Source organism: Penicillium brevicompactum (assembly GCF_028827555.1).
Source record: "Penicillium brevicompactum strain IBT 35665 chromosome Unknown utg000006l_segment0_segment0, whole genome shotgun sequence".
Classification (NCBI taxonomy): domain Eukaryota; kingdom Fungi; phylum Ascomycota; class Eurotiomycetes; order Eurotiales; family Aspergillaceae; genus Penicillium; species Penicillium brevicompactum.
The window spans coordinates 5688914-5714256 of NW_026623209.1; the positions used below are offsets into that span (position 1 = coordinate 5688914).

At 49.5% G+C, this 25343-nt stretch overlaps 5 protein-coding genes across 5 annotated transcripts; 3 read left to right on the forward strand and 2 right to left on the reverse strand.

Moving 5' to 3' along the window:
• Nucleotides 1-417: 417 nt before the first annotated feature.
• On the forward strand, nt 418-1500 carry N7506_010375 (Hydroxymethylbilane synthase; the record flags this gene model as incomplete). Its single annotated transcript, XM_056959668.1, has 2 exons — nt 418-682; nt 755-1500. 2 exons carry the CDS (start codon nt 418-420, stop codon nt 1498-1500), a joined length of 1011 nt encoding a protein of 336 aa, XP_056809058.1.
• A 154-nt stretch (nt 1501-1654) lies between these two features.
• N7506_010376 (IGBP1/TAP42 family protein) lies at nt 1655-2830 on the reverse strand (the record flags this gene model as incomplete). The annotated part of the gene is made up of 3 exons (XM_056959669.1): nt 1655-2230; nt 2284-2560; nt 2619-2830. 3 exons carry the CDS (start codon nt 2828-2830, stop codon nt 1655-1657), a joined length of 1065 nt encoding a protein of 354 aa, XP_056809059.1.
• Nucleotides 2831-3883: 1053 nt separating this feature from the next.
• Nucleotides 3884-9098, forward strand: N7506_010377 (uncharacterized protein; the record flags this gene model as incomplete). Its single annotated transcript, XM_056959670.1, has 14 exons — nt 3884-4005; nt 4061-4630; nt 4688-4795; nt 4870-5545; nt 5594-5652; nt 5705-5774; nt 5823-5891; nt 5944-6126; nt 6188-7270; nt 7325-7725; nt 7788-8298; nt 8350-8535; nt 8588-8740; nt 8808-9098. 14 exons carry the CDS (start codon nt 3884-3886, stop codon nt 9096-9098), a joined length of 4482 nt encoding a protein of 1493 aa, XP_056809060.1.
• A 563-nt stretch (nt 9099-9661) lies between these two features.
• On the forward strand, nt 9662-22805 carry N7506_010378 (uncharacterized protein; the record flags this gene model as incomplete). Its single annotated transcript, XM_056959671.1, has 2 exons — nt 9662-22300; nt 22359-22805. The coding sequence occupies 2 exons, from the start codon at nt 9662-9664 to the stop codon at nt 22803-22805; spliced, it is 13086 nt and encodes a 4361-aa protein (XP_056809061.1).
• Nucleotides 22806-23767: 962 nt separating this feature from the next.
• Nucleotides 23768-25106, reverse strand: N7506_010379 (survival factor 1 family protein; the record flags this gene model as incomplete). Its single annotated transcript, XM_056959672.1, has 4 exons — nt 23768-24243; nt 24303-24727; nt 24817-25032; nt 25087-25106. 4 exons carry the CDS (start codon nt 25104-25106, stop codon nt 23768-23770), a joined length of 1137 nt encoding a protein of 378 aa, XP_056809062.1.
• Nucleotides 25107-25343: the final 237 nt, after the last annotated feature.

Sequence of the window (25343 nt, forward strand, 5' to 3'; positions counted from 1 at the left end):
TGGGGAATGGGGAATGTGGAGAGGGGATGAGGGGAAGGAGTTATAGGAGGAAGGGAGTTTCAGCGCGTAGCTGGGAAGTCCGGGGGAGATAAGGGCGAGTCGCATGTCTCGTAATCTCCACGTCCCGAAGCCGAGGCTACGACGATCACAAGTCCGCTTTTTGCGTTGACCGTTTCTACAGATTTGGAGTTAATTCTGGATCTACTAATTTGATTCGATCGATTTTGCCCTGGCAACATCTATACTCTTGATCTTCCTGTAGGTCGTAGGTTCATAACATTACCAGCTACTGCGTATACATTGCCTGATCTGCGTCCCGTGATCGGAGAGGCGAACCCACTTTTTTGCCTCTCCTCGGCTGTTTGATGTCCTGCAGAGCAGCGCATTTCCAGTTGCTTCTCTCATACGCTTTTCGCAATGGCTGCCCCCGCCCCCGCCCAGAAGACCTTCACCATCGGCACCCGCAAATCTAAATTGGCTTTGCTCCAAACAGATCTCGTCTTGGCCGCTTTAAAGAATGCTTTCCCGCAATATGAATATAAAATCTTCTCCAAAGAAACCGCTGGCGATCTGAACACCACAATCGCCCTGCGGGACTTCACCACCAAGAACCTGTGGACGGAGGAATTGGAGGAGCTGATGATCGGCGGACAAGTTGATCTCATCGTGCACTCACTCAAAGGTTCGTTAATTGCCTCAATCTCAAACAAGTTAGTCGTTTTCGGTCCAGTCTGACATGTTTTTGTCTTATCAGATGTCCCCACTACCCTCCCCTCCTCTTGCAAGCTAGGCCCGAGCATGCCCCGCGAAGACAGCAGGGATGTCCTCGTGGTGAAACAAGGCCTGCCATACAAGAATCTTTCCGAGATCCCCGCTGGCTCCGTAGTTGGAACCTCCTCTATCCGGCGCACCGCGCAGCTGGCCCGGAAATACCCCCACCTGAAGGTCCAAGATGTCCGCGGAAACATTGGTACCCGTCTGTCCAAGCTAGACGCTGAAGATAGCCCCTATACCTGCATCATTCTTGCCGCCGCGGGTCTGCTCCGCTTGGACCTGGCGGATCGCATCACACAATACCTCGACTCCAAGAGCAGTGGCATGCTCTACGCTGTTGGGCAGGGTGCTCTTGGCATTGAAATCCGCAAGGAGGACAAGGTTCTGCAAGAGATGCTGGACACCATTGGTGATCAAGATACCACTTTCTCTGTTCTGGCAGAGCGGAGCCTTTTGCGTACCCTGGAGGGTGGCTGTAGTGCCCCGCTGGGAGTTGAAACCGAATGGGTCCAAAGCTCCGAGGGGAAAAAGCTGCGTATGCGCTCTGTTGTGGTTAGTGTCGACGGCAAGGAGTGCGCTAATGTTGAACTGGATGCCGCTGTCACCTCTGCTGAGAGTGCAGAGGCCTTCGGTATCACTGTGGCCGAGGCCCTCGTCGCCGATGGCGCTGGTGCTATCCTTGAGGCTATCCAGCAGAACAAGACCAAGGAGAACACCACTGCTTGATTTTGGTAGATGTTGAATGTGAATAGGCAGATATACCCTGTGCAAAAAATGAAGTGAACGATTTTCTTATCTTGTATATCCACCATAGGCCTCGTTCATGGCTCCATGACTCGTGGTAACGCCCCAAGGCTGGTCTATTTGAAATATTACAAGATTATCCCCGATTGAGTGTGTTACCAGCACCCTTTGGATTGGCTTCCGTGTACTCATCCCAAGCTCGAGCCTTAAACGTCTCTTGGTCAGCAATATTATGATCATCCTCATCAACTTCGGGTTTGATGCCGGACTTCTCTCCACCTCCTTCAATGACGTTGCCTCTTCTATGTTCCTCATCCAGATAATCCTCAATTGTCATCGTAGGCAGGTTATGGCCGGGGCGGAAGACTCCTTGCTGCATTTCTGAGCGTCGGCCCAGCAATGTAAAGGGCTGCATCGGCTTTCCTTTGCTGTTCAGAATGGGGCCGCCTCGGCCTCTACCTAGAAGCTGCGACATTGAAGGATCTAAGCGGTCGGAATAATTTAATCCTCCAATGTTACTGCGCTGTCTGGGGTCATCGGTGGGTGGTGGGCGGGGTGGAGCATTGCGCATTGCTGAAAGTATCGACAGTTCCTGGATGAGTAGATCCAATGCTTGGAATGTCTGGTGGGTATAAAGCTGGAGCTCTGCAAGGTAGAGTGATCTGGTATCGTCATCGTCGCTTTGCAGTCGAGCTTCGTTGCGGGTAAAGTACTGCAGACAATGTGAGCGCGAGAGCAAGCGGATCTGCGATGGATTCAACAAACCTCTAACTTCTGCTTCAATTCTTTCTCTTCCCTGAATCGATTGACTTTAATCTCTCGACGGGCGGCGGCATCGTTGGATGGTGCCAGGGTGAATGAGGTCGGATTGGTCATGTATTGCTCAAAGAGCTTTTTATCTCCAGCAGGGAGTAGCATATATTCATCCAGGCGCATCAGGTATTTCTCGTATTGTTCTAGGGCACGTCGAAGAGCAGCTTCACGATCCGAGGTGGCGCCTCGCTGCATGAGCTCGGCAAGGTGGTATTCCAGCGACATGTACCTGTACGGCAAGATCAGATGAGTAAACGGCGAAATGAAGGGGCATGAGGAATTCATACTGAAGATCGCCAGTAGAGACATCCTCCAGCAATTCATTGGAACTGAAAAGTGATAGGATGCTCACTTGACGCTGACATTCTTGGAACCTTGAAATGGCGGCATTGACCTCATCACGGTAGGTCTCGGTGTTGGTATCGCCACGCGACCCCAGACTGTTCTTTTGCTCCTTTGCAGAGTCAAATAAGGATCGGAGGCTCTGTGGTTCTTCCATCTTGACTCGTTGGTGGGATCGGAAGGGGGGCTGATGTCCCCCGCGATCCAAATCTGAGTTTTGGAAATGCGATAAGCACGATAAGGAGCTTCATCTTATCACTCATCTAGCCCTGGAGAGCTCTGGGGTCTGTATACTGTCCTCGAGGATATAGAGTGACTAGTTTCTTTTTTACCGTGTCATTATCATTTTTTGTTTAGATTTCTGTTACAGGCCAGTTCTATTCTTTTTTATATATATCTAGCCATAGCTATTTTCCTAGATGCTTCTATAGGCCGAATTATTTATGTTAGTATTTGTGGTGGTAATATTTTAGACCTTCTCGAGCACTTTTGTCATTGATCCAGCTACTCATGAATCAAGATATTCTCAATTGATCCTATTATTTATAGCCTTGGAAGCATTTTCAAAATCAGTTTCAGAATATTTATCACTTCCAAGCTTTGCTCTCCTCAAAGGGCACCTGGATACATGATCTTGTTGAATATATACTGGCCATTCAGGGCGCTTGAGAATTTACGGGAATTCCACAGAGTGATCTTTCTTATTAGACACCTGATAGCTACTTATACATGCTCCAAGGTTTGTAGCAGAATTGCAATAAATAAGCTCTCATTAGGTTCTCCATATAATACACTTTACCATAAGGCCTGTCTTCTCTAACTTAGCCGGTGGAAGAACCTTGGAAAGAAGCTATCTTTCGTACCCCAGTATCATGCTCATTTGCCTGGTTATCTATGAAACCTTGGAAGGTGCAAGAATCACAATTTGGAATGCACGTAGCCCTCTCTTTCGTCTGACTGCAAGTTCCCGGGATTTCACTCTTACATTACTCCCTTCCTCAAACATTACTTCCTTTCTCAAACGTTACTTCCTTTCTCAAACGCTACCACCTATCGCACTTACCATTGAAAAGAACGCAAGCAACCAGCAGCATCAACACTCCCAGACTGAATATCAGTAACTTTCATCAATCCTGCCCTCCAAGTCATCTTCAAAGCTCTCACATCAATCCAAAATCGGCAACTCTTGAATACTATCCTTCAGGCAATCATGTCTTACAATATCTCTGGCGACCCAGATGATAGTGACTCCGATTCACTTGACGTGCCGGTGGAACTACACTCAAACAAGTCACACCAACACCGATCACAAAATGCCGTTTTTACTGCCCTGTTTGTCTATCTCGCAGGCTCCAGATGTTAATGTTACTGACACTAAGACTTGCAGACTCGAGCAGCACGTAGTCGACGAGTCGACCGACAGCCCCAAAGAGGAGCCCCTTTCCAAAAATGAGCAAAATGACATTCACACCACACGGGTGATGGCAGACCAGAGTCACGAGGCTGGAGCACTAGATCCTCGAGAGTATCAAGTCCAGCTGTTTGAGAAAGCCAAAGCTCAAAACACAATTGCAGTTCTTGACACGGGCTCTGGGAAAACATTAGTTGCGGTGCTTCTGCTGAAGCACATCATGGAGCAGGAGTTACGGGATCGCGCAGAAGGGGCAAAGCCAAGAGTTTCCTTCTTCCTGGTGGATAGTGTGACCTTGGTTTTCCAGCAGTCTTCAGTATTGCGGAGCAATCTCAACCAGAAGGTGGCCTATTTCTATGGTGCACTCGGACCCGACCTTTGGGACAAGACAACATGGAAACAACATCTCGAGAACAATATGGTGTTTGTCTTCACGGCCGACATTCTGAACCACGCTCTGCTCAATGGACACGTGAAGATTGACCAGATCAATCTTTTGATTTTCGACGAGGCGCATCACACCAAAAAGGAGCATGTTTATGCCCGGTATGGACTCGGTATTGTCTTGATTTGAAGTGCGGCAGAAAGCTTACATTGACCTAGGATCATCAGGGAGTATTATTTGAATGTGGATCCCACCAGAAGACCTAGAATCTTTGGTATGACGGCTTCTCCGGTTGATGCAAAGTGTGACATAGCAGAAGCAGCGACGTGAGTGAGCCCCGAGCGAGATCCATGGATACTTGAGAGAGATTGTTTATTTGAGCCTCGCTGACCCCCAACAGGCAGCTGGAGACTCTTATGGATTGCCGTATTGCGACAGCACCAAATATGGACCTCCTGCGGCAGTACGTGAGCAAACCAACTGAAGAGGAATGGGTCTATCAAAAGCTTTTACCGCCATTCGAGACAGAGTTATACACTATGTTAAAAGGCAGATATGGAGATATGCAGCATCTCAGCGGAACTTTTCAATTTGCTTACGTCGCAAGCTCTGAACTAGGGCCATGGTGCGCAGACCAGGTCTGGGCCCTGGCCCTCGCTGATGAAGTTCTACCCAAACTCGAGGCTAGCATCATGAAAGATGCCGGTGGTGACCCCCAGGTCTTGGAGAAAGCCCAAAGTGACGTCAAGCGAGCCAATGAAGCGAGTGAGTTTGTCAGGAAGTATATCTCTGACAATGCTTTCAGGCCAGTGGAACTCAGTTCAAAGGTTGAGCTTTTGTTGAAAAGTCTCAGCGAACAGTTCGTGAAATGGCCAGAGAACAAGTGTATTGTCTTCACAGAGCGACGAAATACCGCGAAGGTCTTGCTGCAGCTCTGTCAAGAGAAACGAATCCCAAACTTGCGTCCTGCTCTGCTGGTCGGTGCGCGAAAAGGCGACCTCGTGGGGAAGAATGTGACACTCAATCAGCAGTTTCTTGCTTTGATGAACTTTCGAAAAGGGAATGTCAACTGTCTAGTAAGTCTTCTCGGTAATTGTGAGCGGACCTGGATCTGATCTTGCTAGTTCGCAACAGCGGTGGCAGAGGAAGGGCTTGATATCCCCGACTGTAACCTAGTTGTGAGGTGTGTTGAATCTTCAAGAAAGATCAAGCACATTGTCTGCTAACATCCGCAGGTTCAACCTTTATGACACAGTGATCCAATATGTTCAAAGTAGAGGTCGTGCTAGACATTCTGACTCTGTGGTAAGCATTAACTATGCGCGGCGTGATATATAAGCTCATCTTTGACAGTATGCAACAATGGTTGAAGAACGCAACCGGTACCACCAGATGAGGATACAGGAAGTGAAGAAAGCCGAGGTATGAGCAAGCAACATTTTATTGTTGAGCCCGGCTGACTGAAATATTTTAGGTTCTCATGAGGAATTTCTGCGACATGCTGCCGGAAGACAGAAAGCTATACGGACCCGAAGACGACTTGGAGAACATCATGGTCGGAGAAGGCCGCAAAAGATCATACAATGTTGCCAAAACTGGGGCTAAGTTAACCTACCCACATGCCGTTGTTATTCTTGAGAGATTCGCGTCCTCGTTGGTAAGAGATCATGTCATGGATTGTAGATCTGGGATTGAGACTAACATTTAAGTCACTTTAGCAATACGAACGTGACATTTCACCTCGAGTCACGTACATAATCATCCCCGAGAATGATTCATTTGCCTGTGAAATCATTCTACCGGAAAAGTCACCAATTAGAGGAATAATCGGATGTCCTGAGGCAAAGAAGTCATATGCTAAGCAATCAGCTGCTTTTGACGTCTGTCTACTGCTTCGAAAAAACAACTTACTGGATGATCATTTCAAATCGATTTACGAAAAACGTCTACCAGCGATGCGTAACGCCAAGCTTGCCATCACTTCCAAGAAGACGGACCAATACACAATGCGTAACAAACCTCAAATCTGGCTTGATCAACACGGAACCATACCAACTCGTCTATATGCAACAGCCATTCGTCTTACTCCAACCGAGCCTCTGAGTCGAGAACCTGGAAGTATCATTCTGTTCACACGACATAGACTTCCACAGTTCCCGATCTTTCCGGTTTACTTAGACAGCGATGTCGAAACAACGGTTCATTGCTCGACCATTGATGAGTGTCTGGAGGTTGATGCATCAATGCTAGAAATGCTCACTGACTTCACACTTGCCGTCTTTCACGACATATTCAAGAAAACTTACTCACGGGTTTTAGAGAACTTTCCCTACTGGATTGCCCCCCTTCAGGAAAAGGTACTCAAAGCAGGACCTGGAGGATCCACTGATCTCTTGGGGATGATTGACTGGGAAGCTGTACGCTACGTTCAAGAAAACCCTGAGATATCTTGGTCGAGAAATATGAGACCTGAGTCTCTGATTGATCGATTCATGTACGATGACTGGAATGGCAAATATCGTTACTTCTCAATTGCCATAGCTCGCCATTTGCGCCCTTCCGATCCGCCCCCATATTGGGTGCCCTCCCGAAAATGGGACACAGATATCATGAATTGGTCGCTGAGTCTTAGCAAGAACTCACGATTGAAGTTTTTCGATCGTTGCGACTGGAGCCAACCAGTCGTGGACGTTGAGCTGATATCTCCTCGACGCAACTTTCTTGACAAAGTATCAGAGGAGGATGAGGATTCAGAAAGCATGCGATGTGTTATTTGCCCACAGGCTTTGAATATCTCTCCCGTAAGTTCAAGCTTCCTGCTTGGTTATGCACTTCATGACACTGACGTATGACAGATCCCTGTATCAATAGTCACAGCTTGTTTAGCTTTTCCAGCAATCATATCTCGCCTTGAGTCCTATTTGATCGCAAGGGAGGGGTGTGAAATGCTCGGTCTTGACGTCAAGCTTGAACATGCTCTAGAAGCATTCACCAAAGACTCCGACAACACCGAAGAGCATCGGAGTCTTCAAATCCACGTCCAGCGTGGAATGGGCAAGAATTATGAGCGTCTTGAATTTCTGGGTGACTCCGTCCTCAAACTGGCAACAACCATTTCACTCTTTGCGCAAAAGCCAGATGATGATGAATATGACTACCACGTCAACCGAATGTGTCTTATCTGCAACAAGAATCTGTTCATCAATGCCAACGAACAAACTCTATACGAGTACATCCGAAGTCGTGGTTTCTCTCGGTACGTATATTCGGCAGTATTTTCTCATTGATACAGACTTGTCCAGCTTACATATTCAACAGTCATTTGTGGTACCCTCCGGGTGTGTCACTTGAAGTCGGCCGAGATCATGCTAAATTTGTTATCAATGAGAGTCGACACGCTCTTTCCGAGAAAACTATTGCGGACGTTTGCGAAGCATTGATTGGAGCTTCACTGCTGTCAGGGAGTGAAAGGAATCGATTTGACATGGCAATCAAAGCTGTGACTGTATTCGTGAACAGCCCAAACCATACCGCCGCCTCATGGGAAGATTACCTATCAGTCTACTCCCTTCCATCATACCAGATACAGACGGCTGATGCGTTTGAAGAAAATCTATGTGAGCAGGTCGAACATTTGGGTTATAGGTTCAGGTACCCTCGTCTTCTACGGTCAGCATTTACTCATCCATCCTACCCCTCGGCTTGGGCGAAGGTGCCTTGCTATCAACGCCTTGAATTCTTGGGGGACGCGCTCCTGGATATGGCTTGCGTGGAGCATGTGTTTCATCGTTTCCCCGATCGAGATCCTCAATGGCTCACAGAACACAAAGTCAGTGAATTTCATTTGGCAGTGACGCTGGTTTTTGCTAATGATTGATAGATGGCGATGGTGTCGAACAAGTTCCTCGGTGCTTTGGCAGTCAGACTGGGGCTCCACAAACATCTCCAACACTTCAGCAATGCTATCCTGGCAAATATCACCAATTACACAGAAGAGCTTCGAGTCGCAGAACAAGAGGTCAAAGGGGAGGTAGACTACTGGCTATCAACAACAGACCCTCCCAAGGTAAGCAGCCTTCGAAGCCCAAAGCGTACAATGACTAACCCTTAACACTTAGTGCCTCCCTGACATGCTAGAGGCTTACCTCGGTGCCATATTCGTGGACTCTGGCTTTGATTACACAGTGATTGAAGCATTCTTCGAGAAACACGTCATGTATTTCTTCCAGGATATGTCGATTTACGACACTTTCGCTAATCGACATCCTACGGTATGATTTACCCGAATTCCGTTTCTGCTGATGACTTCTATGAGGTGTTCCTGCTTACAAGGTCTAGACATTCCTCCACAATCAATTAACCTTGGAGTACCGGTGCAGCGACTACTGCCTCAAAACCGGGGCACTTCCAGTTATTGACGGGGAGAGTCCCAAGGTGCTCTCAGCAGTCATAGTACACGGCATTACTGTTGCAAAGGCGGTTGCATCCTCTGGTCGATATGGCAAAGTCAAAGCCAGTGAACAGGCTCTGAAAAGTCTCAACGGGCTGAGTCGCGCGGAGTTCCGCCTGAAATTCAGCTGCAACTGCCGAGATGAGGTGCAAGAGACAGAATTTGGGACTGCAGTCTGATAGGACGAGTTTCGTCAATCGTCCTCCAGGTCATTTATGAACTGGTGTGTGTGTTCTTGCGTACAGTGTAGAGAATCGAGATAGCTCGCATAGGCAGAGAGAAGGAGGTGATCGAGGATGATGCGTGATCTTTTTGTCATGTACATATCACCCTGTATGGTTAAGTGTAAATATGCCAATGAAAAACGACCAACATCACCTAGGAGCCTCCCAAGGGACCCCGGATGGAAATGTTATAGTTGGGCGGGAAGAGCCATGGTTGTCGCATGGTCGTGTCACGCTAAACTAGATCAGGACTAGTCTGCATCCCCTGAAGTAAAGCAAACACGCCGCGTTTCTTTTGATCTTCAACAGAAGGACGGACAGGCCTGGAATTTATCTTTGCTTCCACATTTTTAATCCATTAGATTTCTTTTCTTTTTGTTCAAGCTAGTACCCTCCTTGCTGTGTCCTCGACCTCCACTCGACGCGACCACCCCTCCCAATTCAAACAAACCGACCCGCGCTCCATTCATTCCTACCTCCGATGAACACTCCGAATTTGTCATAATAATCTCAGAAATATGGAGGTCGCCTCATCAGGCGTGCCGAATGGCGTTTCAGCGCCAGAAGCGACAGCTCTGGTCGACTCCGGCGCAGTCATCCAGTACCTGACGGAGGTGCTCCAGGTAACACTGGGAGCCCAGAAGTCCGAGCTGGAGGGCGAAGGTAGCTTGCTTTCCGAATCCAGATACAACGAAACTTTACAACGGTGCACGCGATTCGCCTCCGAATCGCAAGTCGCGCTCTATGTGCAAAAGGACATTGTGGCTGCGGAGGAAACAAACGGTGAAGCGGAGGACCAAGGTAGGCCACTTCCAGTCTTGAGGGGTGTGGATGATAACGATTCTGACTATACGAGCACAGAAGTGGTCGTGCAACATGTTTACAACCTCTCCTCCGATATCTCGTCTGCTCCCACCACCGTGGCTTCGGTAGCTATCATTAAGCGACCCGTCCCAATTGACCCGACCCTCCCGATGGCGTCGCAAGTCCAAGTCATGAACCTTCCTGGTCCAGCATCCCTCAACAATGCCCCCGCACAGCAGGGCAACTCCATGCACTTCCAGATTCTGCACCTCTTGTTACATCACGGTCTCAGCCCGTACTTCGAAGCATACACCCGTAGCTTGGACACAGCCGCCGGCACAAAATCGAAAACCGACACGGAGGCCAAGACTGGTATTCCAGGCACCAAGAAGAGATTCGCGGACCTGGAGCTTGGGCTGATGCACCTCCAGCAGAATGTGGAGATTCCAGCTCTGAACCTGCCCCTTCATGAGGTTGTGCAGGCTGCCTTGAAGGATGCCGAAACCCGTGGTATCAAGGCTTCTGTCGAGCTGATCCCATCTACTGTGCTCGAGAGCAGCGCTTTCACGAACAGTATTCAGAATGTTGTCAACGGTTGGATTCGGTCGATCCAGACAATCACCAAGATGTCCCGCGACCCCGACAGCGAGTCAGCATCCCCGGAGGTGAACTTCTGGCTATCTATGGAGTCTGCGCTTGAAGGAATCGATGCCCAGCTAAACAGCGAAGGCGTTAAATTGACTATGGACATTCTGCGTCACGCGAAACGTTACCAACCAACTCTCAGTTTCGTGGCGGATACTGGATTGAAAGATGCCACTGAATTGGTTCAGAAGTACAACCAGCTCATGCGAGATTTCCCTCTTGACGAGCTCTTGTCTGCAACTTCTCTCCAAAAGGTTCAGGAATCACTGAACTTGATTTTCAATCACTTGAACAAGAAGTTGAAAATCTGCCCTTATCCCATTAAACGCGCACTTTCACTCGTGGAAGCTATTTCGGGAGATCTTGATAAGAAAATCCATGAGCTGATCGCCGGACGCACGATTCTACACTTGGATTACCGTGAGTTCAGGTCATTGATGAAGATTACGCAAGCTATTTGGCGTACTTGGGATGAGAACCTCAAGGAGTTCACCAACGTTGCTCGTGAGTCAACACGGCGTCGTAATGAGAAGTTCATTCCAATCAAGATCAATGCCCGACATGACAAGACCCGGGAGCGAGTGAAGTATGTGGACACATTCAGAATCAACCACGAGCAGCTTCAAAAGACCATCATCAATGTTCTTGGACCAAACAGCTCTTCATCCACTGAGACTAATGCTGGCATTGACGCCGATGGCGCGGTCATTGTCGAGGAAATCGGTGATGTTGACGCTGTGGAGGAAGTTGCACACGCTTATGCCGCATTGAAAAACGTTGACGTATTGGACGTTTCCCCAAGTGGCTCTTTGAACTGGGAACAGGCCGAAATCGCCTACAGCGAGCGTACTTCTCGTGTCGAGAACTCCATCATTGCTCGTCTGCGCGACCGTCTAGCAACAGCTAAGAACGCCAATGAGATGTTCCGTGTGTTTTCCAAATTCAATGCTTTGCTTGTTCGCCCTAAGATTCGGGGTGCAATCGGCGAGTATCAAACCCAACTCATCGACAATGTAAAGCGAGACATCAGTGCATTACACGAACGCTTCAAGCAGCAATACGGTAATTCTGAAGCTCATGCCATGGCCCAATTGCGAGACCTACCACCAGTCTCAGGCGCCATTATCTGGACTCGTCAGATTGAACATCAACTTGACGGTTACATGCGCAAGGTGGAGAATGTCCTCGGTGAAAACTGGCATCTTCACTCCGAGGGTCAGAAGCTGCAGGCCGAGGGAAATTTGTTCCGCAAGAAGCTTGACACTCGACCAGTCTTCGAGTCCTGGCTTTGGGATGTTCAACGACGTCACATTACAATCGCTGGTCGGTTGTTCAATGTCATTCGTAACCGCTCAGCTGGAAACACCCTAGAATTGGCTGTCAACTTCGACGCTCAGATCATTGCTCTTTTTAAGGAAGTGCGCAACCTCATCTGGCTCAACTTCCAGGTTCCGCACGCCGTCAGCAACATCTCGAAGGAGGCTAAGCGAGTTTACCCCTATGCCATCAGTCTTATGGAAAGTGTCCGCACTTTGTTGCAGACAAACCGCCAGATCATGTCTATGGCCGATGCCAACATGCTGCTCAATGGTTACATGAACGATGTCCAGGTCATGGTTGCTAAAGGTATTCCTCTTCGATGGGAATCATTTGTTCATTCTTACGAGCTCCATGTCAAACAGTCGGCACTGGCGAATGGAGCTATCGAGTCATCCTTGCCTGGTCGCTCTGAAAGCAAGCATGTCCAATTCGTCCGCGAATTTGCATTCTCCGCATCTACGCTTCAAAGTAAAACGACTGTGCTGATATCAATCAACGAGAACATTCAGAAGTCGATCCACGAACTTAAGACGTGTCCATACGATGCATCCGCATTCAAGCAGCGCCTGGACAGTATTCAGGTTGCTGTTGACAAGCTTAACCTCGAGAATTACGTCAACCTGGGATACTGGGTTGCCCAGCTCAACGCAACCATCCAGACAATTCTTCGTGATCGACTCCACCGTGCTGTCAGGGAGTGGATTTCTGTCTTCCAAGATTCAACGAATGAGAACACCACATCACAGCATGCTGTCACAACCGAGGCTGAGGCTTTGAGCTACAAGATCCAATTCCCCGAACTTCTCCACGAGATCTTGATGAAGAACCAAGTTCTCCATCTTGACCCGCCTTTGCAGTTTGCGCGCGCCAGTTGGTTCTCTCATTTCGATACATGGCTCGGCGTGATCTGCAACCTGGAAAAGATAAAACCGTCTCGTTACCAGATTTCTATCGGCGTGCAGAATGTTCGCCAATCCGAAGTCTGCTTCTCCGACCTCCCACAGCACTGTACAGATGAGCTGAATGAAGTCTACAACGTTGTTGAAACAAGACTGAATGGGGTTTCCGAGTATGTCGACAAGTGGCTACAGTTCCAATCGCTTTGGGATCTGCGGTCTGAGCAAGTTTACGACATTTTGGGCGACGACCTCTCACAGTGGCTTCAGCTGCTCCAAGAGATCAGAAAAAGTCGAGCTACGTTTGACACATCTGAAGTCAGCCGAGGATTTGGGAACATCAGAATTGACTACGAACAAGTTCAGACCAAGGTCAATGCCAAATATGACCAGTGGCAGCATGAAATCCTTGTTAAATTCGGCTCCAAGCTGGGTGGACGTATGAGAGAGGTTCACTCGGAGATCGCTGCAGCCCGTCGGGACTTGGAGGGCCAGACTTTGGAGGCCTCATCTACCGCACATGCGGTCTCGTTCATCACCATCGTTCAACAGTGCAAGCGCAAGACCCGCGTCTGGGAACCAGAAGTTGATTTGTTCCGTCAAGGCCAGACTACACTCGCCCGCCAACGCTACCAGTTCCCTTATGACTGGCTTCACGTTGAAAATGTCGATGGCGAATGGACAGCACTCAACGAGCTTCTCAGCCGCAAGAGCAAGATTGTTCACGAGCAGACCGAAGGCTTGCGCGCGAAGATCACCGCGGAGGACCGAGTCATTGCCGACAAGATTGCCGAAGTCATCGTCCAGTGGAACGATGAGAAGCCCGTATCTGGTACCATCCCCCCCGAGGAAGCCTCTCGCACTCTTAGCTCGTTCCAGTCTCGCCTCGAGAATCTTCAGTCTGAGTTTGAGATGGTCTCCAAGGCCAAGGAAGCCCTCGATCTCACTGCAAGTGCCGAGTCCTCGCTCCCTCCCATTCTTGAAGAGGTCCAGGACTTTATGTCTGTATGGGCTGCTCTAGCAACCATTTGGAACAGTCTCAATGACCTTCGCGATGGGCTGTGGACTAGTGTACAGCCCAGGAAGCTTCGCCAGGCCCTTGACAATCTGATCAAGATGACCAAGGAGATGCCTAGCCGGATGAGACAATATGCTGCCTTTGAGCATATCCAGAATGTCCTCCGCCAATTGCTCAAGGTCAACACTCTGCTCTCTGACATGAAATCCGAAGCTGTCAAGGAGCGACACTGGCATAAGATCTACAAGAGCCTGAAACCCGACAAGCGATTCTCTCTTGTATCTTTGACTCTTGGTGATGTTTGGGACCTGCAACTCGCATCAAGCGATGCCATCATTCGCGGTATCATCGCGCAGGCTCAAGGCGAAATGGCATTGGAAGAATTCTTGAAGTCTGTTCGCGAGACTTGGCAAAACTACTCTCTCGACCTAGTGCACTACCAGAACAAATGCCGTCTCATCAAGGGATTCGACGATCTGTTTGCCAAGTGCAGTGAGAACTTAAACTCCCTTCAGGCCATGAGACATTCTCCATACTACAAAGAATTTGAAGAGGAGGCCACTGCCTGGGAGGATAAACTGAACCGTGTCCACGTTCTGTTTGACGTCTGGATCGATGTCCAACGACAATGGGTCTACCTTGAAGGTGTTTTCACCGGAAATGCCGATATCAAACACCTGCTTCCCCTGGAGTCCGGCCGTTTCCAGAACATCAACTCTGAATTCTTCGCTGTCATGAAGAAGGTTTACAAATCTCCATTTGTTCTTGATGTACTTGCTATCGTTGATGTTCAAAAATCCCTGGAAAGATTGGCCGATCTGTTGAACAAGATTCAGAAAGCACTCGGTGAATATCTTGAGCGGGAGCGTGTCTCATTCCCTCGCTTCTATTTCGTGGGTGACGAGGATCTGCTGGAGATCATTGGTAACAGCAATGATATCTTCCGAGTCGCCAAGCATTTCAAGAAGATGTTTGCCGGTATGTCAGGCCTTGTTATGGATGATGACAACAACATTGTTGCTTTCACTTCCAAGGAAGGGGAGGAAGTCCGCCTGAAGAAGGAAGTCAACCTCCTCAAGACTCCCCGGATCAATGACTGGCTTTCAGCTCTGGAGAACAACATGAAGTTGACCTTGGCGGAGCTCCTTGGCGAAGCCGTCGAGCAATTCGATACCCTTTACAATGCTACAGACGTCGATCGGACTGCCTTCAATGACTTCCTTGCAAACTACCCTGCCCAGATCGTTGTCCTCGCCAGCCAGGTTGTCTGGACCAACTCGGTACAGAAGTCCTTGGAGGAAGGCGGAAGCACACTGCCTGCTTTGCACGGTGCTGAGGTTCGAATTCTGGAGCTTCTCGCTGCTACAGTTCTTGGTGAGCTCGACCCCATCACGCGCAAGAAGTGTGAGCACATGATCACAGAGTTTGTGCACCAAAGAGATTGCATTTCCAAGCTCATCAGCCTCAATGCTACCACATCCACGCATTATCTATGGCTACTCCAGATGCGTTATGTATACGAGCCAGAGGGTGATTTCCTGCAGCGTCTGTATGTTCACATGGCCAATGCCAAACTCAACTACGGATTCGAATATCTGGGTGTTCCTGAGCGGCTTGTTCGCACTCCGCTTACAGATCGTTGTTTCCTCACCCTTACCCAGGCTCTCTGTCAGCGACTAGGTGGTTCCCCCTACGGTCCTGCTGGTACTGGTAAGACCGAGTCCGTGAAAGCATTGGGTCTCCAACTTGGTCGTTTCACCCTTGTGTTCTGCTGTGACGACACATTCGACTTCCAGGCGATGGGCCGTATCTTCCTTGGTATTTGTCAAGTGGGTGCTTGGGGTTGTTTCGACGAATTCAACCGTTTGGAGGAACGCATTCTGTCTGCTGTTTCCCAGCAAATTCAGAACATCCAGATTGGTTTGAAGAACAATAGCGACGGTGATAAGTCTCAAATCGATCTTGTTGGCAGACGACTTGCTGTGAATTCCAACACTGGAATCTTCATCACCATGAATCCTGGTTATGCTGGTCGCTCCAACCTGCCGGACAATTTGAAGAAGCTGTTCCGCAGTGTTGCCATGTCTAAGCCAGACAAGGAACTCATTGCTGAAGTCATGCTCTTCTCTCAGGGTTTCAAACAGGCCAAGCCTTTGTCCAAGCAAACTGTTCCCTTCTTCGACCACTGTGCTTCCCGGCTGTCCAAACAAGCTCACTACGACTTTGGCTTGCGTGCTCTGAAAAGTGTCCTTGTCAGCTCGGGTGGCCTCAAGCGTGCTCGTTTGGCGAACGCTGATGGAGAGCTTGGACCCGACGATATCATCGAACCCCAAATTATTGTTCAAAGTTTGCGGGAAACCATCGCACCCAAGCTTGTACGCGAAGATGTGGAGATTATGCTGGACATACAGACCGAAGACTTCGCTGGTGTTGATTACGTTCCTGCCAATTTCGAGGCACTGACCCAGGCAATCCGCGATATCGCCACCAAGGAGCAGCATCTTGTCGACAGTGAAATGTGGATCAACAAGGCGCTGCAGCTGTATCAGATCCAAAGCATTCACCATGGTGTGATGATGGTTGGAAAGTCAGGAGCTGGTAAATCTGCCGCCTGGAAAATCCTTCTTCAAGCAATGCAGCGGATTGAAGGCGTCGAAGGTGTTTCCCACATCATCGACTCCAAGGTTATGTCAAAGGAAGCCCTCTATGGTAACCTGGACAGCACTACCCGTGAATGGACGGACGGTCTGTTCACCGGAATTTTGAGAAAGATTGTGGATAACCTGAGAGGTGAAGACAGCAAGCGCCACTGGATTGTCTTTGATGGAGACGTCGATCCTGAATGGGTTGAGAACTTGAACAGTGTTTTGGATGACAACAAACTACTCACGCTTCCTAACGGAGAGCGTCTCAATCTGCCTCCAAACGTGCGCATCATGTTTGAAGTCGAGAGTTTGAAATATGCCACTCTCGCCACGGTCAGTCGTTGCGGTATGGTGTGGTTCAACGCCGACACTGTCACGCCGACAATGATGATTTCCAACTATGTTGAAAGTCTGAGAACCAAGGTGTTCGAGGACTTGGATGAGGATACTGTTCCCGCAGGAACTGGAGTAATTCGGGCTCAGGATGCCCAGGACACTGTTGCAACCATACTCAAGCAGTTCTTGGAGGTTGACGATCTTGTCCTCAAAGCTTTGGACGAGGCCAAGAAATACAACCACATCATGGAGTTCACCGACATCCGTGCTCTCAACACCCTCTTCAGCTTGTTGAACAAGGCCTGCCGCAATGTTCTTGAATACAATGCCCAGCATCCAGACTTCCCTCTCGATCCTGAGCAGATCGAGTCTTACATGTCCAAGAAACTTCTTCTGACACTGGTCTGGTCTCTGACGGGTGACTGCCCACTTGCTGATCGCAAGGCATTTGGTCAATACGTTACGGGAATGTCTACCATTGATCTTCCACCTGATGGCGACTCGTCTCTCATTGATTACGACGTCACTCTGCCTAAATCGGAATGGACTACTTGGCAATCACAGGTGCCCACAATTGACATCAACACTCATTCCGTCACTCAAACTGACGTGATCATTCCCACCGTTGATACTGTCCGACACGAGGATGTGCTGTACTCGTGGCTCGCTGAGCATAAGCCCTTGCTACTTTGCGGTCCTCCTGGATCTGGTAAGACCATGACATTGTTTGCGGCGCTCAGAAAGCTTCCCAATATGGAAGTTGTTGGTCTCAACTTCTCGAGTGCTACTACACCCGATCTTTTGATCAAGACATTTGAACAATACTGCGAGTACAAGAAAACTCTCAACGGCGTGGTGATGTCTCCTAACCAAATCGGTCGTTGGCTTGTCATCTTCTGCGACGAAATCAACCTTCCCGCCCCCGATCGCTACGGTACTCAACGCGCCATCTCATTCTTGCGACAACTTGTCGAGCAGAATGGCTTTTGGAGGACCACTGACAAGACATGGGTTTCCCTGGATCGCATTCAGTTTGTTGGTGCTTGTAACCCTCCTACCGATGCTGGCCGTACGCCAATGGCTGAGAGATTCCTGCGCCACGCGCCCCTTGTCATGGTTGACTACCCTGGCGAGATATCTCTCAACCAGATTTATGGCACATTTAACTCCGCTGTTCTCAAGATTCTCCCATTGCTGCGTGGATATTCTGACGCCCTCACCAAGGCCATGGTACAATTCTACCTCGAGTCTCAATCTCGCTTCACGCCCAAGATTCAGCCCCACTATGTTTATTCACCCCGTGAACTTACTCGATGGGTCCGTGGTCTCTATGAAGCAATCAAGCCTCTTGAAACTCTTTCCATCGAGGGTCTCATCCGCATATGGGCGCATGAAGCTTTGCGTCTATTCCAAGACAGACTGGTAGACGAAGAGGAGAGAAACTGGACAGCAGATGCCATTCGCCGGATTGCCTTGGAACACTTCCCCACGATTAACGATCAAGAAGCTCTGAAGGGCCCTATCCTTTTCTCCAATTGGCTGTCGAGGAACTACGTGCCAGTCGAACAGGAGAGTCTGCGCGACTTTGTCAAAGCACGTCTCAGAACCTTCTGCGAGGAAGAGGTGGATGTTCCACTTGTGCTGTTCAATGATGTCTTGGAACATGCTCTGCGCATCGACCGGGTATTCCGCCAACCCCAGGGTCATCTTATTCTCATTGGTGTTAGTGGCAGTGGAAAGACCACACTATCCCGCTTCGTCGCTTGGATGAATGGCCTCAAAGTCTTCCAAATCAAGGTTCACGGAAAGTATTCTTCTGAAGACTTCGATGATGACCTTCGCAGCGTTCTTCGCCGAGCAGGATGTAAGGGCGAAAAGATTTGCTTCATCATGGATGAATCCAATGTCCTTGATTCTGGCTTCTTGGAACGCATGAACACTCTTCTTGCAAACGCTGAAGTGCCCGGTCTCTTCGAAGGCGATGAGTTCTCCTCGCTTATGACCGCCTGTAAAGAGGGTGCTCAACGTCAAGGATTGCTCCTCGATTCACAGGAGGAGCTTTACAAGTGGTTCACCCAACAGATTGTCAAGAACCTTCACGTTGTATTCACCATGAATCCACCAGAGGATGGCCTTTCTTCAAAGGCAGCCACTAGTCCCGCCTTGTTCAACCGTTGTGTGCTCAACTGGATGGGTGACTGGTCTGATCAAGCTCTGTTCCAGGTTGGCTCGGAGCTCACTCAGTCGGTTGATCTGGACAAACCAAATTTCGTTTCGCCTGATAGCATTCCAGTGGCCTACCGTGAGCTGTCGCTCCCGGCCTCGCACAGAGACACTGTTATCAACTCAATGGTATACATCCATCACTCGTTGCATCGCTTCAACGGTCGTCTCCAGAAGCAACAAGGTCGTGCGACTTTCCTCACTCCTCGCCACTATCTAGACTTTGTGGCGCAGTACGTGAGTCTGTTCAATGAGAAACGTGAGGATCTCGAGGAGCAGCAACGTCACTTAAATATTGGTCTCGAGAAACTTCACGATACTGTAGACAAAGTGAGCGATCTGCGCGGCAGTCTTGCTCAGAAGAAGACACAATTGGAGAAGAAAGATACGGAAGCAAACGAGAAGCTCCAACGAATGGTTGCCGATCAACAAGAAGCAGAACAGCGGAAGCAAGTCTCATTGGAAGTGCAGGCCGCATTGAAGATACAAAATGAGGAGGTAGCAACTCGGCGAGAGGTTGTTTTGAGCGATTTGGCTCGAGCAGAACCCGCAGTCGAGGAAGCGATGAAGAGTGTCAGCAACATTAAGCGTCAGCATCTCACCGAAGTTCGATCTATGGGTAATCCCCCAGCCAGCGTGCGGCTTGCGCTTGAAGCCGTGTGCACGCTTTTGGGCCATACCGTTGACAGCTGGAAGACTATTCAAGGTCTTATTCGCCGCGATGATTTCATTGCCAGCATCGTCAATTACGATAACTCATCGCAAATGACACGCAAGCACCGTGTGAAAATGCAGAACGAGTACCTTTCAAAGGAGGACTTCACATATGAGCGAGTCTTCCGTGCCAGTAAGGCCTGTGGTCCTCTTGTTCAATGGGTTGAAGCTCAGGTCAACTATTCTACCATTCTTGATCGCATCGGTCCTCTTCGCGAAGAGGTTGATGAGCTCGAGGCTAAGGCACTCCAAACAAAGGCCGAGGCCCAAGCGATTGACAATACGATCAATGACCTGGAAAGCAGCATCGCAACTTACAAGGCTGAATACGCTACCCTCATCAGCGAGACGCAAGCGATCAAGTCCGAGATGACTCGAGTTCAATTCAAGGTCGACCGCAGTGTTCGTTTGCTCGACAGTCTCGCATCAGAGCGTCAGCGCTGGGAAGAAGGCAGCAAGTCTTTCGAGACTCAAATTAGCACCTTGGTCGGCGATGTTCTCATTGCAGCTGCATTCCTTGCATATGCCGGTCTTTATGATCAGCAGTTCCGTAAGGCAATGACCGAGGACTGGATCCACCAGCTGGGGGCTTCTGGAATCGACTTCAAACCTCACAATCCCATCACTGAGTATCTGTCCAATGCCGATGAGCGTTTGACTTGGCAAGAACATTCCCTCCCTGTTGACGACCTGTGCACCGAAAATGCGATCATCCTCAAGAAGTTCAACAGATACCCACTCATCGTTGATCCATCAGGTCGTACCACGGAATTCTTGCAAAAAGAAAGCAAGGAACGCAAGCTTACCGTCACGAGCTTCTTGGACGATTCCTTTGTCAAGCAATTGGAGAGTGCCTTGCGGTTCGGAAACCCGATCCTCATCCAAGACGCCGAGCATCTGGACCCCATTCTCAATCATGTCCTCAACAAGGAGTATCAGAAAACCGGCGGCCGTGTGCTCATTCAATTGGGTAGACAAGAAATTGATTTCTCGCCGTCCTTCAAGCTCTTCCTTTCGACTCGGGACCCGTCTGCCTCCTTCCCTCCTGATATCTGCAGTCGTACCACGTTTGTCAACTTTACGGTCACGCAGAGCAGTTTGCAGACGCAATCTTTGAACGATGTCCTGAAATTCGAACGCCCTGATGTTGATGAGCGCCGCAACAACCTCGTCAAGATGCAAGGCGAGTTCAAGGTCCACCTTCGCCAGCTTGAGAAGCGCCTTTTGCAGGCCCTCAACGAGTCTCGTGGTAACATTCTTGATGATGATAACGTCATCGAGACACTCGAGACACTCAAGAAGGAAGCTGCGGATATCTCTAAGAAGATGGATGAGACTGAAGGTGTTATGGCCGAGGTCGACAGCGTCACGCAGAAGTACAGCATCATTGCTAGATCCTGCAGTGCAGTCTTTGCGGTACTGGAGCAACTGCATCACATCAATCACTTCTACCAATTCTCTCTTCAGTACTTTGTCGACATCTTCAATTCTGTTCTCTACGAGAACAAGCGTCTTGCTCAAGAGAAAGATCACTCTGCACGAGTCCAGATCATCATCCGCGATCTGTTCATCAACACTTACCAGCGAACCTCACTGGGTCTGGTTCAAAAGGATCGTATCACACTTGCTATCCTGCTTGCTCAAGCTACACCTTTCCCCATGGATAGAACCCTGCTCGACCGCGTCCTGGACGAATCTTTACAGGGCACAGACCTTTCCACCGAGATCGATTCTCGCGACGAGGTGATGACCAAGCTGGCCAACATGTCCATCTTTAAGGAACATCTTCCCGGCGTCGCTCAAGAACAATGGGATCGATTCTTTGGCGAAGAGCTAGCAGAGAATTTCATTCCGCCCATGTGGGATGAACATGTCTCAGAGCTTGACCAGCTACTACGTTCCTTGCTTCTTGTCAAGGTCTGCCGCATGGACCGATTTGTGCCCACCGCTGAGCGCTTCATCGTGGCCGTCTTTGGTCGCGAGCTTTACGAAGGAGGCGCCGATCTACAACATGTTGTAGAGCAAGTGACTGCAACTCGACCCATCGCTCTCAGCTCAAGCCCTGGCTTCGATGCCAGTTACAAGGTCGATGCTTTGGTGGAGTCCACGCGCGCAACCTGCGCCAACATCGCTATGGGTTCAAACGAGGGTCTCGAGAGTGCCGACAAGGCCATCAGCAACGCTGCTGCCGTCGGTAACTGGGTATTGGTCAAGAACGTCCACTTGGCTCCTGCTTGGCTTCAGAGTCTGGAGAAGCGACTGGATTCGCTCAAGCCACACCCACAGTTCCGCCTGTTTTTGTCGATGGAGTCAAGCCCCAAGATCCCTGTCAATCTGATCAGAGCCTCTCGTGTCTTGATGTACGAGCAGCCTGCCGGTGTGCGTGCCAACATGAAGGATTCACTCTCCTCTCTCAATACCAGAGCAAGCAAGGCGCCCGTCGAAAAGGCCCGTGTTTACCTTTTGCTCTGCTTCTTCCACGCCGTGGTCCAGGAGCGTCTCCGCTACGCGCCCAGTCTTGGGTGGAAGGGCTTCTGGGAATTCAACGACAGCGACGTAAGTTGATCCTTGTCACTTCACCGTGAAGACTACCTGCTAACAATTGTTTCTTTAGTACGAGTGTTCAGCCTACATCATTGACCACTGGGTTGACAGTGTCGCCCAAGGCCGGTCCAACGTCGCACCTCAGAAGATTCCATGGGAAATGATTCGCACCTTGATCGCAGAGATGTACGGAGGCAAGATCGACGATGCAGAAGACTACCAGCAGCTCGAGAACCTGGTGCACAGCTTCCTTACTCCTGCTGCATTCGAAGATGACTACAAGCTCGTCTCTGGTGTCGAAAATGATGATATGCTCACCCTGCCCGGCACAACCAATATGCGTGACTTCGTTACTTGGGTCAACAAATTACCGGAGCGTGAGCCTCCTACCTACCTCGGACTCCCTGCCAATGCCGAGAAGCTCTTGCTGGTCGGCCATGGACGCAAAATGATCTCCGATCTATCTCGTGTTACAACTCTCCTTGACGAGGGCGAACAATTGATGGTCGATAGCTGATTGACATTTTCCTCCCATCCAGCCACCGCTGGTGGGCTTTTTTCGTTTTTCGTTTGCTTCTCGTTGCACAGATTCGTGTATTATCTTCAATTTCAATTTCAATGTACATTTCACTTCCAAGGTTGCAACGGTAGTATGTTCCCTAAATGTCGATCTATCCAGCTGTCATAAGTAACAAGGATCCCCCTCCGCGACGGCGTTTTGCTATCTATATGCATTGAACCAGCATTAGAGCTACGATGAGACCTCGGAAGCTGAAGTCAAAGAAGGTATGCAAAACTAAAGCTCAACACAAAGTCAATGTCTGCAAGAACCTTGGGACATCTGGGCAGAAAGAGTTTACGTGCTATGATTGCCACTGTTTGCTATTGTGGTCCCAAGGTCCCAAGGTTTTTTTGCTATTTTGCTACCCTTTTTTGCTGTTTTTTAATGCTTTTCATTAAATCAAGCGACAAAAACCCCTGGAAGGCTCATATAGTAAATGCACTCACACTCACCTATACACATGGTTGGTTGACGGTTCCTGCGAAAGTTCCCAGGTTGTACAATCTCCACAATCCTGGAGCAGTCGAAGTTGTCCCATGTCTGCCTCAATTTCCAAGGTTGTAACCCTGGAGGTAGGAAGAGACGGTAGATCAAAATGCAGGTCAGCTGCCGAATTACGACTTTTCCAAGGTTGCTGTGTCAGAATGCGACGTTTCCAGGGTTCAAGCACAATATGCTCTTCAAATCGGAGACGATATTAACCTGCACACCTGGACATTTACAACATTCTCAAAATATAGTCAATAGCATTAAGTATCCTGTATACAGTCTGGGGATTATCTGGTCCGCACGAGGGAAACAGTCAAGCCGATCCTCTAGACATAAATGTAGCATCACGAAAATCATCAACAATGAACGCCAACAAATCTCACAAGGGGAGAATGATGTCCTATGTACGCAAGTAGAATACCAACACTCTAAGAGATGAAAGTAGACTCAGAGAACATGGTTCCCTCCTCGGTGACATCTTCGCCGCCGATATTCAACTTCAGAGAGAGCTTGTCCTGGGGAGAGTACTGGAAGATGTAGGGCCTGGTACCGGCGACACTACCAGCAATGCTCTTGATGAATCCAGGCACCTCAGCCATCACGTCAATGCGATCAAGGCGGGGGCCGAGAGGACCGTTGACCTCGGCGGTGAGAGCCTTGCCGTCGGTTGTCTGGCCGGCCCAGTCCCATTTGATGGATTTGGGTGCGGGCCAATCACTGCCCTCATCCTGCGCTGTTTCCAAGTGCTCGACAGTGTTGGTGGTTCCGGCGTAGACTATTTCGCCATCCTTGACAATACCGCCGACGTTGACCTTGGTGGAGCCGTAAGAGGGGGGAGTGGTGTACTCCATCATGATAGCGGAGTAGGTAGGGGTCTGGAAGTTGATGAAGTTCCAGCGAGCGGCTATTTCCTTGTTAGTTCAATGTAAATTTGCGTGGAGGATGTCGTATAGGGAAGCTTACCAGCGTGGTGAGGCTTCATGCCCTGCAAAGCCATGATGAACACTCCACGACCGCCGAGGTCGTAAGTCTGGTCCTTGGTGGCGATGTTACCCTCGACGGAGCAACGAGGCCAGAAGGCATGGCGCATAGAGCCCCATGGGTTCTTGGGGTCTGTGCCAAAGTATGAAGTTCCGTCCTTGCCGACAACGAATCCAGGTGCGGTCTGAGTGAACTTGAGGTCGACAATGCTGCCGTCGTTGACGGTGGACTTGATGGTGTATGAGTTGCCCTCCTCGTTGAGAGTCAGGGACAGGTTGTCGGCACCGAAGGAAAGCATGTGCTCATCGAACATGAAGTTGGAGAGCGGGTCCGAGTACCACTTGTTGTCGCCCTTTCCACTGAGGTCGAAAATCTTCACGTTGAACTGAGCGGTAGTGTGGATTCCACTATAAGTAAGATAAAATATCGCAGTCAGTTCCCATATTCCCCGGTGGTCTCCAGATGCAAGCTTCAAGCTCGCGCGATAGATGCTTACACAATGTTACTGTAGATCACTTGAACGAAAACCACAGTCCCGTTGTCGGCCATGACGTAGAAGGTCTGGGTCTCGACATTAGTGTAGGAGTGTGCGCGCCAGCGCAGAATTTCCTTGTCGACCTTGCTGAAGGGAGTGGTCTCAGCCTGCTTCGCCACAGACTGGATAGCATCTGGGCCATAGATAGGCTCCTCGGTGCCCACGACGGCGGAGAGACTGTCCGCATCGAATCAGTAAAAGCAGGGAAGGGTCGAATAACACGCAACGTACGTCGACTTGAGCCAGTTCATGATTTCGATGGGTAAGTTATATGGAGGTAATGGAGAAAAAGAAAAAGGGAGGTGAAGGGCAGATCGACGCGGGGCCCGACTCTAGTTCGGATGCAAATGGGAGGACCCTCCGAATTGAGGAGATATCCACCAAATGGTCTGATTGTAAGATCGATGGGTTCGATATACGATGACAAAGGCACTAGATGAATTAATCTCACGAGAATAACCAGAAGCTGGAAAATAAGAACAGAGAAG